General features: G+C 30.9%; 1 protein-coding gene across 1 annotated transcript in view; it reads left to right on the top strand.

Moving 5' to 3' along the window:
* LOC125037636 (serine proteinase stubble-like) overlaps nucleotides 1–8,673 on the top strand; it is a 38,006-nt gene extending 29,333 nt beyond the window's left edge. The window contains exons 11-14 of the mRNA XM_047630838.1: nucleotides 2,014–2,102; nucleotides 2,595–2,685; nucleotides 4,438–4,632; nucleotides 8,500–8,673. Coding sequence (XP_047486794.1) covers nucleotides 2,014–2,102; nucleotides 2,595–2,685; nucleotides 4,438–4,632; nucleotides 8,500–8,673 — 549 coding nt within the window. The remainder of the gene's footprint in view (nucleotides 1–2,013; nucleotides 2,103–2,594; nucleotides 2,686–4,437; nucleotides 4,633–8,499) is intronic.
* The last annotated feature ends 6,327 nt before the right edge of the window (nucleotides 8,674–15,000 follow it).

The following is a 15,000-nucleotide window of genomic DNA, read 5'->3' as shown; positions in this document are numbered from 1 at the left end:
TTTCTTGCTGTTTTCTTTTGTTTTTCCGTTTTTTTTCCATTTTCGTTTGGGCTCTCCCGCTCTCTCTCGCACTGTCTTTTCTATTAATCTTGGTTGCTATTATTATTATTATAATTATTATCAGTATCATCATTATTATTATCATCATTATCATCAATATCATCATTATCATCAGAATTATCATTATTAGTATTAATATTAGTAGCCATTATCATCATTATTATTATTGTTGTTATTGTTATTAATAATCACCATCACCACATCACCATTACCACCATCACCATTATCACTTATTCGGCTCACATCTAAAGCGATTCGAACAAAACCGGAACATCACTATGAATTTCTAATATCACGTAGAGGAAAAGGGTAATTATAAATAGAATATCAACCGTTAATTAACCAATCAGGTCATAAGGTCACGGCTTTGATGACTCCATGGCGTAGTAGTGACGTCACGATTTAGATAACGTCGTGACATCATGATGACGCCACGGTTTGGGAAGTGACGTCACGGATTCAATGACGCCACGGTTTGGGAAGTGACGTCACGGATTCGATGATGCCGCGGTTTGGAAAATGACGTCACAGTCTAAATGACGTCATGGATTTGTCTTGCGTCACTGATTCTTGATTGTTCCATCTTTAGAAATTCATTCTACTATATTTCATCAGATATAAAACAGAATGTAGAGAAGATCTAAGTAAAATTCATTAACTGATCACAAAGACGAGACGGAAAAAAAAGTGAATAAAATAAATGAACAAACTGAAGAATTATTACGCAGGAAGATAATCATAAAGATTAAACTGCATTATTGATAATAACCAAATAATTTTTTAGTGTAAGAAGCACAATTGCTTATCTTTTTTACACAGAGGAACAAGTCGATGAATATTCTAGAAGTGTAAAATGTTTTAGAAGTTTGTATAAAATGCGTGCGAAATGCGTTTGTTAACTCCAGGCTGACATTTCTAAATGTACGTAACTTATGTAGAGATTTGTTTAGCTGGGAATGTTAGAAGGTTCTTTCTCTCTGTCTCTCTCTCTCTCTTTCGCTTTATCTTTTCTCTATTTCTCTTTCTGTTTCTGTTTGGTTATATGTTTTTATCTCTCGGTTTCTGTGTGTCTGTTTCTCCTTCTCTGTTTCCCCCTCTCTCTTTCTCTTTTTCTCTCTTTCTCTCTCTTTCTCCACTCTTTCTCTCTCATTCTCCTCCCTCCCTCCCTTTCTCCCTCCCCTTCTCCCTCCCTTTCTCCCTCCCTCCCCCCCCCCCCCCCTCTCTCTCTCTCTCTCTCTCTCTCTCTCTCTCTCTCTCTCTCTCTCTCTCTCTCTCTCTCTCTCTCTCTCTCTCTCTCTCTCTCTCTTTTTCTCTCTTTCTCTCTTTCTCTCCCTCCCTCTCTCTCTGTCTGTCTCTCTGTCTCTCTCTCTGTCTCTCTCTCTGTCTCTGTCTCTCTCTCTCTCTCTCTCTCTCTCTCTCTCTCTCTCTCTCTCTCTCTCTCTCTCTCTCTCTCTCTCTCTCTCTATATATATATATATATATATATATATATATATATCCTCTTTATTTTCTTTTATCCACGTATCCTCTCTTTCACAACTTTCTAGTTTATTTAAATTCCCATTCTATTTTTTGAACGTCATATAATCGAAGAAAAAAAGGACTAACCTTTAAATCAAGAAAACCACGTTAGCTAAAACCGGTTTACATTTTCAGAATACTTTCGTTACCTCTCCAAAATCATATTCAAATTTTTACACATGAAAAAAACGTCAGTTAATCCAGAACAAATCACTCTGAACTACTGTTATTCAGTCGTTGCACATGAAAAAAAAAAAAAAAAAAAATTGCAGACCTCATGCATCGTTGAAGAAAGCAAATTGACAAATACAAAGTCAAGGAGAGATTATTAAACAAGGAATCATTCCAAATGATGTATACCAATATATACATTAGCGAAAGAAAAACACCCATTCATCTGTGTTTTCATGTAGTTTCCGTTCTCCCCAACAGGTGGCTCTGGTGTACCGAAATAAATTCTTCTGTGGCGGATCTCTCATTAGCGACAGACACATTCTTACTGCTGCCCATTGCGTGTTCGGGTGAGATTTGTTTTTTGTTGTTGTTGAGTTGGTTGCTTTGATTTGCTTATGTGTTTTTTTCTTTGTGTTTTTTTTTTTAAGAGTGTCCCTTGTTTATTTTCTTTTTTTCTTTTTACTGCATTTTTTTTTTTTTTTTTTTTTTTTATCTCTGATTTTTTTTTTTTTTCTTGAAAGGTTCACAGGTAATTATGATTTATTTGAAAACCTCACAGAAAACAAGATTTTTTTTTTTTTAAACAGGCAACCAGAATGTTATTTTTGCACCACCCAGACAACCAGATTTAATAATACAACCAAACTATCTTAAAAAAACAAAAAGACAAAAACAAAAACAAAAAACCCAGACAACCAAAATTTCCCCCTAAACCCCAACCAAACGGGCTTTACCCCTCAAACAAACAATACAAACGTCTTTGCAAGCCTCAAACCCATCCAGATAGTGTCTAAACCTGCTTCTCTCCCCCCCCCACCCCCCTTCTTCCCCCCCACCAGGAGCTTCACTGCAGGAATCAACGATCTCCGCGTCAGTATCGGCGACCACGACATCTCCACCAGGAACGAGACGGACCACATTGTCGGCAAGGTGAGAATGCTAATGAATTCGTTAACTGATTCATTTGCATATATATATTTACTTGATTGTTAAATTTTCTTTTAACTTGTTTTTTATTTTATTTTTTGATGTATCTATTTACTTCGTTATTATTATCATCATTATTATTATTATTATTATTATTATTATTATTATTATTATTATTATTATTATTATTATTATTATTATTATTATTATTATTATTATTATTATTATTATTATTATTATTATTATTATTATTATTATTATTATTATTATTATTATTATTATTATTATTATTATTATTATTATTATTATTATTATTATTATTATTATTATTATTATTATTATTATTATTATTATTATTATTATTATTATTATTATTATTATTATTATTATTATTATTATTATTATTATTATTATTATTATTATTATTATTATTATTATTATTATTATTATTATTATTATTATTATTATTATTATTATTATTATTATTATTATTATTATTATTATTATTATTATTATTATTATTATTATTATTATTATTATTATTATTATTATTATTATTATTATTATTATTATTATTATTATTATTATTATTATTATTATTATTATTATTATTATTATTATTATTATTATTATTATTATTATTATTATTATTATTATTATTATTATTATTATTATTATTATTATTATTATTATTATTATTATTATTATTATTATTATTATTATTATTATTATTATTATTATTATTATTATTATTATTATTATTATTATTATTATTATTATTATTATTATTATTATTATTATTATTATTATTATTATTATTATTATTATTATTATTATTATTATTATTATTATTATTATTATTATTATTATTATTATTATTATTATTATTATTATTATTATTATTATTATTATTATTATTATTATTATTATTATTATTATTATTATTATTATTATTATTATTATTATTATTATTATTATTATTATTATTATTATTATTATTATTATTATTATTATTATTATTATTATTATTATTATTATTATTATTATTATTATTATTATTATTATTATTATTATTATTATTATTATTATTATTATTATTATTATTATTATTATTATTATTATTATTATTATTATTATTATTATTATTATTATTATTATTATTATTATTATTATTATTATTATTATTATTATTATTATTATTATTATTATTATTATTATTATTATTATTATTATTATTATTATTATTATTATTATTATTATTATTATTATTATTATTATTATTATTATTATTATTATTATTATTATTATTATTATTATTATTATTATTATTATTATTATTATTATTATTATTATTATTATTATTATTATTATTATTATTATTATTATTATTATTATTATTATTATTATTATTATTATTATTATTATTATTATTATTATTATTATTATTATTATTATTATTATTATTATTATTATTATTATTATTATTATTATTATTATTATTATTATTATTATTATTATTATTATTATTATTATTATTATTATTATTATTATTATTATTATTATTATTATTATTATTATTATTATTATTATTATTATTATTATTATTATTATTATTATTATTATTATTATTATTATTATTATTATTATTATTATTATTATTATTATTATTATATACCTTATATATATACACACATATTACAAATAGATCCATGTCCTTACCCCTGGCCTTCCCCTCCCCCAGACGACCTGTACGAGGGCGAGAACGCGACCGTGACCGGCTGGGGGCGCTACAGCGTGCGTCTGAAGGCCACTAACCCGGTGCTGAAGGAGTACACGGGCCCGCTGACCAACATCTCCAAGTGCGTCGAAGCTTGGGACGTTTTCAAGGGAATCTCCGCTCGCTCGCCCAACCATGTGTGTTTGGACGTTACCATGGGAACGCCGTGCCACGTAAGGAACGCTTAGAGTGTTCGAATTGGTTGGTTCGTTTCTGGGTGTGTTCGAATTGGTGGTTCGTTTCTGGGTGTTCGAATTGGTTGGTTCGTTTCTGGGGGTGTTCGAATTGTTGGTTCGTTTCTGGGTGTGTTCGCATTGGTGGTTCGTTTCTGGGTGTTCGAATTGGTGGTTCGTTTTCGGGGGGTGTTCGAATTGGTGGATCGTTTGGGGGTTGGAAGTCGTGATTCGTTTGATAATTCGGATGTTTGGGTTCTGGCGTTCAAGGCTGTCCTTGGGTCTCTCTCTCTACACACACACATGCACAAACACATTCACATACACACACATACACATACACATACACATACACATACACATACACATACACATACACATACACATACACATACACATACACATACACATACACACACATACACATACACATACACATACACATACACATACACATACACATACACATACACATACACATACACATACACATACACATACACATACACATACACATACACATACACATACACATACACATACACATACACATACACATACACATACACATACACATACACATACACATACACATACACATACACATACACATACACATACACATACACATACACATACACATACACATACACATACACATACACATACACATACACATACACATACACATACACATACACATACACATACACATACACATACACATACACATACACATACACATACACATACACATACACATACACATACACATACACATACACATACACATACACATACACATACACATACACATACACATACACATACACATACACATACACATACACATACACATACACATACACATACACATACACATACACATACACATACACATACACATACACATACACATACACATACACATACACATACACATACACATACACATACACATACACATACACATACACATACACATACACATACACATACACATACACATACACATACACATACACATACACATACACATACACATACACATACACATACACATACACATACACATACACATACACATACACATACACATACACATACACATACACATACACATACACATACACATACACATACACATACACATACACATACACATACACATACACATACACATACACATACACATACACATACACATACACATACACATACACATACACATACACATACACATACACATACACATACACATACACATACACATACACATACACATACACATACACATACACATACACATACACATACACATACACATACACATACACATACACATACACATACACATACACATACACATACACATACACATACACATACACATACACATACACATACACATACACATACACATACACATACACATACACATACACATACACATACACATACACATACACATACACATACACATACACATACACATACACATACACATACACATACACATACACATACACATACACATACACATACACATACACATACACATACACATACACATACACATACACATACACATACACATACACATACACATACACATACACATACACATACACATACACATACACATACACATACACATACACATACACATACACATACACATACACATACACATACACATACACATACACATACACATACACATACACATACACATACACATACACATACACATACACATACACATACACATACACATACACATACACATACACATACACATACACATACACATACACATACACATACACATACACATACACATACACATACACATACACATACACATACACATACACATACACATACACATACACATACACATACACATACACATACACATACACATACACATACACATACACATACACATACACATACACATACACATACACATACACATACACATACACATACACATACACATACACATACACATACACATACACATACACATACACATACACATACACATACACATACACATACACATACACATACACATACACATACACATACACATACACATACACATACACATACACATACACATACACATACACATACACATACACATACACATACACATACACATACACATACACATACACATACACATACACATACACATACACATACACATACACATACACATACACATACACATACACATACACATACACATACACATACACATACACATACACATACACATACACATACACATACACATACACATACACATACACATACACATACACATACACATACACATACACATACACATACACATACACATACACATACACATACACATACACATACACATACACATACACATACACATACACATACACATACACATACACTACACCAGAGAGAGAGAGAGATAGATAGATAGATAGATAGATAGATAGATAGAAAGAAAGAGAAAGAGATAGAGAGAGATAAAGAGAGATAAAGAGGTGGAGAGATAGAGTCAGATAACGAGAGAGAGAGAGAGAGAGAGAGAGAGAGAGAGAGAGAGAGAGAGAGAGAGAGAGAGAGAGAGAGAGAGAGAGAGAGAGAGAGAGAGAGAGATGCAGAGATAAAGAGAGCGAGAGAAAGAGATAAAGAGATAAAGAGATTAAAAGACAGACAGATAGAGAGAAAATAACTACATCGCACAACAGACGAACTTCACACCACAAAAGAACAAACTCATACAAAATTAAATCTTTCGATATCTCAAAGTTAAGAAAAAAAAAAAAAAAAAAGTCTCCCAACTTTCAATGGCACAGAACTGAACACAACGTGACAATAAAACACATGAAACCAAATGTCCGCCGCGTCTTGGCAAATCTTTTTAAAAATGAAAGAGTTGGCATTTGGCTCGTATTCTGTGCTACACATTTTGATCTCTGTCGTTTCCCGTTTTCTTTTCGTTGGTTTTGTTTTTCTTTTTTCTTTTTTTCATGTTTTTTTTTTTATGAATTTTGGAGAGTTTGTGAGTTTTTGTTGTTGTTGTTTTTCATGTTATTTATATTATCGGTTTAATTTTTTGTATTTGCTTGTTTGTTAATATTTCATATATTTTTTATTTATAATCATCATCATTGTTGTTGTTATCATCATCATCATTATCATCATCATGTTGATATAGTTGTTATTTTACTATTCTATTAATAATAATAATAATAATAATAATAATAATAATAATAATAATAATAATAATAATTATAGTGATTATAATGATGATGATAATAATAATAGTAATAATAATTATCATAATGATGATAATAATGATAATGATAATGATGATAATAATTATAACAACAACAACAGCAATGTTAGTAATAATAATAATAAAATGATAATAGTAATAAAACAAAAAATGATAATAATGATAATAACAACAACAATGATAGTAACAATAATAAAATGATAATGGTAATGAAATAATAATAATAAGTATTATTATTATTATTATTATTATTATTATTAATGATATTATTATTGTTATTATTATTTTCATCATCGTTATTATTATTATTATTATTATTATTATTAGTAGTAGTAGTAGTAGGTAGTAGTATATTATAGTATTGATAATAATAATAATAATTATTATTATTATTATTATAATTATTGTTATTTTCATTATTATTATCATTTTCATTATTATTGCTATTATCTTCACGATTATAATCAATATTGTAATCATTATTAATACAATCAAAGTCATCATCATTATAATCACCATTATCATTACCATCCCTATTAATCCTTTATCCCCCCCCCCCCCCCCAGGGTGACTCCGGCGGCCCTCTGGTGGCGTGTACGGGGGTGCAGTGTACCCAGATCGGCGTCGTAAGCTTTGGATTCCCGATGTGCACCAATGTAGGTCTACCCGCTGTCTTCACCCGCGTGTCACATTACAAATCTTGGATCGACATGAACCTCACGCCCCTGGACATTTTTTAAAACTTCGGGAGGCTAGAGAGGTGATTTTGAAAGATTAAAACGTGTCAGTGGCTGTTATGCCCACAGTCAGCAAGGGGGACTGTTGTTGGTAACGCTGATATTGCCGATGTTTCATTATTATTATTATTATTATTTCTTATCTTTGTTTTTATCATGATAATTATGATTTATTGTTATCTGTTATTATTATGATGGTTGCCTTTGCAAGCAGATCTTTAAATTACACAGTTGATATGAGATATGTAAGGTATAGATGAAAATTTGGCAATGTAAGATATTCCTAAAAACAAACAAACAAAGTTTTAACTTTACATATATATATATATATATAAACTGCTTTATATATATATATATATATATATATATATATATATAAATACATACACACTATGCATGTGTACATGTAGTATACCTATAACCTCTTTCACCTAAGAAATACAATACAGTCAAACAAACAAACAAACAAATATTTGCCCCCTTTAATTATTGTTCATCGACGTTTTAATAATACAATCAGGAACTTCCTTTTGAAAGTATTATTAATCGGGCATTATATTGTATTACTGACTGTTCATTTGTTCAGAATATCAGCTACTCTGTGTTGTGTTTTTGTACCTTAAGCCATCCGTTTTGTTATTTTGTATAATCATTCATATATCGTATTATATGTAAAGATAATTTGCTGTTTTATTATCCATTTGAAATCTAATAATGCGTAATTAATAGTTTGGTTTGTATTAAACAATTTGTATTTATTATATTTGATATGTATATACTTAACAACATGTTTTTGAAAATGATTCTATATAATGTTTTACTAATGATTACCATAGTTATTATATTGATATAAATCGTAATAATTAGTAATATGAAAATAACTTTATATAACAGAATCGACATAATCATAATAAATAAATACCACAAAGAAAATCCAAAGAAAATAAGTGGATAATAACGATCACAATTTAAATTCTCATCACAAGTGATAACAGTAATAATAATAAAAAAATTATTGCTGCTGCATTGATGAATATTACAGTAACAACCAAGTTAAAAATGGAAGTTTTTGTTTGTATATGTAAGAAGTTATATGGGTTAGCATCAACGATAAGCCAATTTTGATACAGACTTTTGTGAAAGGATACATAAATAATATTCAACACCTGTAGAATCATAGGAAAATAAACGAAAGCCAAAGAAAACGTGAAAATTAAGTCATAGAATCTTTTGACATTAAAATAATTCCATATAAACAATTCACAGGAAAATAACTAATGCAGAAATAATACACGAAACTACACTATCAGAATGTATCGATAACAAAATCTCTGCCAAAGGAAAAGCAACAACAACAACAAAAAAGTTAGAAAATAAATAAAACAAATAAATATATAAAATCTTAACAGTACTTTCGGACCGGGAGTAAAGGAAGCTTGATTATCGTGCTATGGCAACTTAGGCGTAAATAATACGTCCGAATTCGTGAAACGCAGTTTTTATTTTCATATGACATAGAAATATTCACCGACGCGAACACGTTTCACGAAATCGGACGCGTTGTTTACCACTTGATGCCGAAGTACGATAATTTACATTCAAACTCGCCAACCCCCCAAAAAATATACGCATAAAAATATATATATATCACACACATATTGAGATAAAAAAAACATAATGGGATATGAAAAAGCAAACTTAAAGCTAACTATTTACGCCCAATAAAGTAAAACCTTTTAATATCACAGAGTTGTCAATCTACCTGATATTGCAGTGGAAGTGGACGACTATAGTTGCTTAACAAAGTGCTGTTCACTGTTCATGATTAACTAACAGACGAGTCAATGTGCATTTTTGTACATGGAGTTACGTAATAGTTATTTCAGTCAATTGACATTTGTACGATCTTCACCAGGGGTCGGCAGCATTTCCTGAATGATTAATGTAATGTATTTTTTTCACAACTTTAATTTGATATTAAGGCAAAAATTGGTGCTAATAGTTGAAAAACGCGTAACAATATATGTATATATATATGTTTATCTACATCTATATATCTATGAATATGTGTGTGTGTGTATCTGTATATCTATGTATATATGTATACATACTCACACACACATATATATACACATAAATACATATATATATACATATACACATATATACATATATACATACATACATTTATATATATGTATATATATGGTTTAGAACAGAAAAGGATGTGTATAATGGCAAATATATAAATAAACAGTGAGGGGAATCTGTGGATACAGACACAATGTTCTATATAACAACATCCTTAACATTCCATCCCACTTGATACCATACAAACAATGGCTAAATGTTTACAAACTCCATTAGAAGCCTTCAGACCTTCGATACTTTAAATACCCAAAACAATGACCTTATTTAACCTTCGCCGATACCCCTTAAACCTTACCTCGACTAATACATATATACACACAAACTTACAGACAGAAATATACTTACATGGGTGGCTATATTGTACGTAATACCTGCTGGTTATATTAAGCAACAAATATACATTCATATGATATATAATAAGCCCATTTTTTATACAATATATATAGGAAGGCCTAATGTATAACAGATTTAAGATATATATATATATATATATGGCACGGATATATGGTACATGCAGAGTAAACATAGATTCTGATAAAGTGAATAATTTTTTTAATTTGTAGAGAAAGCGATTTTTTTTTTTATATATATGTTAATATGAAGAGATATTGATATAACACAGCTTTTGTTTCGTTCTTATCTTTTTACTTATGAGATAAAAACTTTGTTACCAAGCTTGTCCAGGTAAATTGTTGGCTGTGAAGGAATGCTTTCGAACCGCAGGCATCGTGGATTCCATCACGTCAGGCAAAATTCTGAACTTGCCTGAGAAAAGAGAAAACAAAATAATATTCACTTTTAGTGTACATTAAAAAATACCAATATTTTTTTTTCAGCTGCTCAGCCGAAAACTTGAGATTACTTGAGTGTGTGTGTGTGTGTGTGTGTGTGTGTAAGAGAGAGCGAGAGAGAGAGAGAGAGAGAGAGAGAAGAGAGAGAGAGAGAGAGAGAGAGAGAGAGAGAGAGAGAGAGAGAGAGAGAGAAGAAAAAAGAAAAAGAGCACGGAAGAAGAAGAAGAAGACGAAGAAGAAGAAGAGAGAGAGAGAGAGAGAGAGAGAGAGAGAGAGAGAGAGAGAGATCAAACCACACGCAGAACCGGTTGTCCCCCACGCGTGTACATACAAATTTCACGAGCTCAAACATCGATCACATCCACATCCTATCGCTCGTCTTATATCTACTCTTTATCATTCTCCTTCTTCTTCTTCTTCTTCCCTTTATCCATCTCCACTTCATCCCCTCTTCGTCTTAACACTGAACTCTCGACATTTCAGCCGATCAATTCCAGTCGATCAATAATACAAGAAGCAGTTCTGCCTTGGCTACCGGAATGGGGGGGGGGGGGGGAGTGGGGGACCATCTGGTGGCGTTAATATGAAACGTATATTAACTAGAAGAATAATTAAATGAATAAATAAATAAATAGATAAACTCACACATATATCTATGTCTACACACGCACATACATACATGTGTGTGTGTGTGTATATATATATATATGTATATATATAAATATGTATATGTATATATATATATATAATAAGAAAGCGAGTGATAAACAGATAGATAAAGCTACAGAGAGTGAGAGAGAGAGAGAGAGAGAGAGAGAGAGAGAGAGAGAGAGAGAGAGAGAGAGAGAGAGAGAGAGAGAGAGAGAGAGAGAATCAGAGAGGTAGACAGATAAATAGATAGACAGACATATAGATAGATAGTGACCAACAAACAGATAGAGACTGATAGACAGATAGAGAGATACAGACAGATAAATAGAGAGAGAAGCAAATAGACATACATTCCTACAGAGGCAAAGATTCCAGCACGGGAATCGGGAATAAGAACAGGCAGTCCAAAGAAAGCTTTACGTAAACACAAGAACACGAATCAAAACAAATATAAAAAATGAACAATTTCAAATAAAACGTTATGTCTACACAAGAAAGTTTAACTCTGTACCATGATTCCTATAGATTACCGTTGTTCGTCATGCCAGGCCAGAGACACCGAGCCCATCTGTATTCATGAGGACAAACGACTTGACAGCTCTGGCATTTTGGATTCATAAGTCCTCTTTGGCTTCATTTAGTTGAGGCGGCCGTAGATGGAGGCACTTGCGCCACCGTTATACATTAAAAAGTATGTTATGGATAAATGCGAATTGAGAGGTGTATGCTTCCATTTGTGTGCAGGGCGCGTGTGTGTGCGTGTCAGCGCACGCTCCTAATTAAAATTAATGTCTTTTTTCTAAGCCTTGTTAGACTTCGAAAGGTGCTAAATGATATATAACGTTAAGAGAACTGACCTGACTAATCTCACGCTGAGAGGACGCAAGCTTAAATCATTTACCTTCTCAAACACGCTAAGAGAACGCAACCCTAAATAGTTTATATTCTTAAACACGCTAAAAGACTACAAGCTGAAATGATTTTCTGAAACTTGTAAAGAGAACGCCTGGCCAAATATTTTCTTAAACTTGGACACATGGCCAGCACCTTCACCGACTCCCAAGGCGTGACATTTTCATGGAAAATAGAGAGAGAAAGAAACATATTTATTTCATGAATGGCAGACCATATCCCTGTATATTCCCTGTGACTGTGGTTATACAATGTAAATATTTGCATGCTTTTAAGTTCCTATGGTTTAAGCCAGTGCAACTAATTCACTTATTTTTCAATTTTTGGAATTTTACATTTATGAACGGTTATACACGACATTCAGAAAAAAAAAAAAAAAATCAACAGTCAGTGTAGGCATCTATTAATACATGAATCCCTGTAGTTTGGAAATCATACGACATATACCTTACTGTAGGCAACTGAAATGAACTGGACTGGGGTTCCTTAAACCACAGTCACAATCATTTACTTTCTTAAACACGCTGTGAGAACGCAAGCTTAAATAGTTTATTTTCTTAAACACGCTTAAAGGAATACAAACCTAAATGATTTATTTTTCTGAAACTTCTAAAGAGAACACCAGGCTAATTAATATCTTCTTAAACTCGGAATGACAAATGCTCCTTCCCCGTATCCCAAGGCGTGACATTTTCATGGCAAATAGAGAGAGAGAGAGAGAGAGAGAGAGAGAGAGAGAGAGAGAGAGAGAGAGAGAGAGAGAGAGAGAGAGAGAGAGAGAGAGAGAGAGCGAGAGAGAGAAAAATATTTATTTCATGAATGGCAGAACAGCTCCTTTTGACGTCATATCCCTGTATATATATTTTTTTTTGGTAGACTCTATGTCGATTCAAGTTATTATCATTTTTCTTCTTTTGTCGTAATTTAGTTTAAAACTTCCCATACTGATTTTTAATTATTTGTACTGTACAAATAGACCTTTTCTACAAAATGTTTATAAATTCTATATATAAGTGTATAGGTTTTAATAACTAGGTCGAGAGAGGAACAGAGTAATTATCTTTCTCCTCACTGACATTTCCCTCCTCCATTAATGATATATATCGTCAAGAATGTCACAGTTTCCCTAATAGGATATTTTCTTTTATCATAGATATTATTGTTCTTGATAATCAGGAGCCAATTCACTATGTTGATCTTACATATAAAGATTTGATAAGATTACACTAATACAGTGAAAAAATGGATCAAATTGGGCATTTATTTTTTATTTTTGCATGCTTTCAAATCCCAACTAGTTCCCTTTTTTCAATTTTGGAATTTTACATTCATAAACTGTTACACATCCACGACACACACACACACACACACACACACACACACACACACAGCCAGTGTAAGCATCTACAACACATGAATCCCTGCAGTAGAGGTTTGGAAATCGTACGACATATGCTTTACTGGTGGAAACTGAAATGAACTGGACAGCGGTTCCTGAAACCTACTTTGTTTGGACAGCCCTAGTGTGCGAATAAGTAATGCTGTCTCTCGACCATAGTATTGTAAACGTCACTAGAAATTAATATTCTTTGAGAGAGAGAGAGAGAGAGAGAGAGAGAGAGAGAGAGAGAGAGAGAGAGAGAGAGAGAGAGAGAGGAGAAATAGAAAGAGGAGAGAGAGAGGAGAGAGAAAAGAGAGAAAAGAGGAGAGAGAGAGAGAGAGAGAATGACAGAGAAAGAGAGAGAGAGAGAGAGAGAAAGAGAGAGAGGAGAAATAGAAAGAGGAGAGAGAGAGAGAGAGAGAGAGAGAGAGAGAGAGAGAGAGA

Source organism: Penaeus chinensis, chromosome 23, assembly GCF_019202785.1.
Source record: "Penaeus chinensis breed Huanghai No. 1 chromosome 23, ASM1920278v2, whole genome shotgun sequence".
In the NCBI taxonomy this organism is placed as follows: domain Eukaryota; kingdom Metazoa; phylum Arthropoda; class Malacostraca; order Decapoda; family Penaeidae; genus Penaeus; species Penaeus chinensis.
The sequence above is the reverse complement of the archived record's forward strand: the minus strand, read 5'-3'. Positions and strand labels throughout refer to the sequence as shown.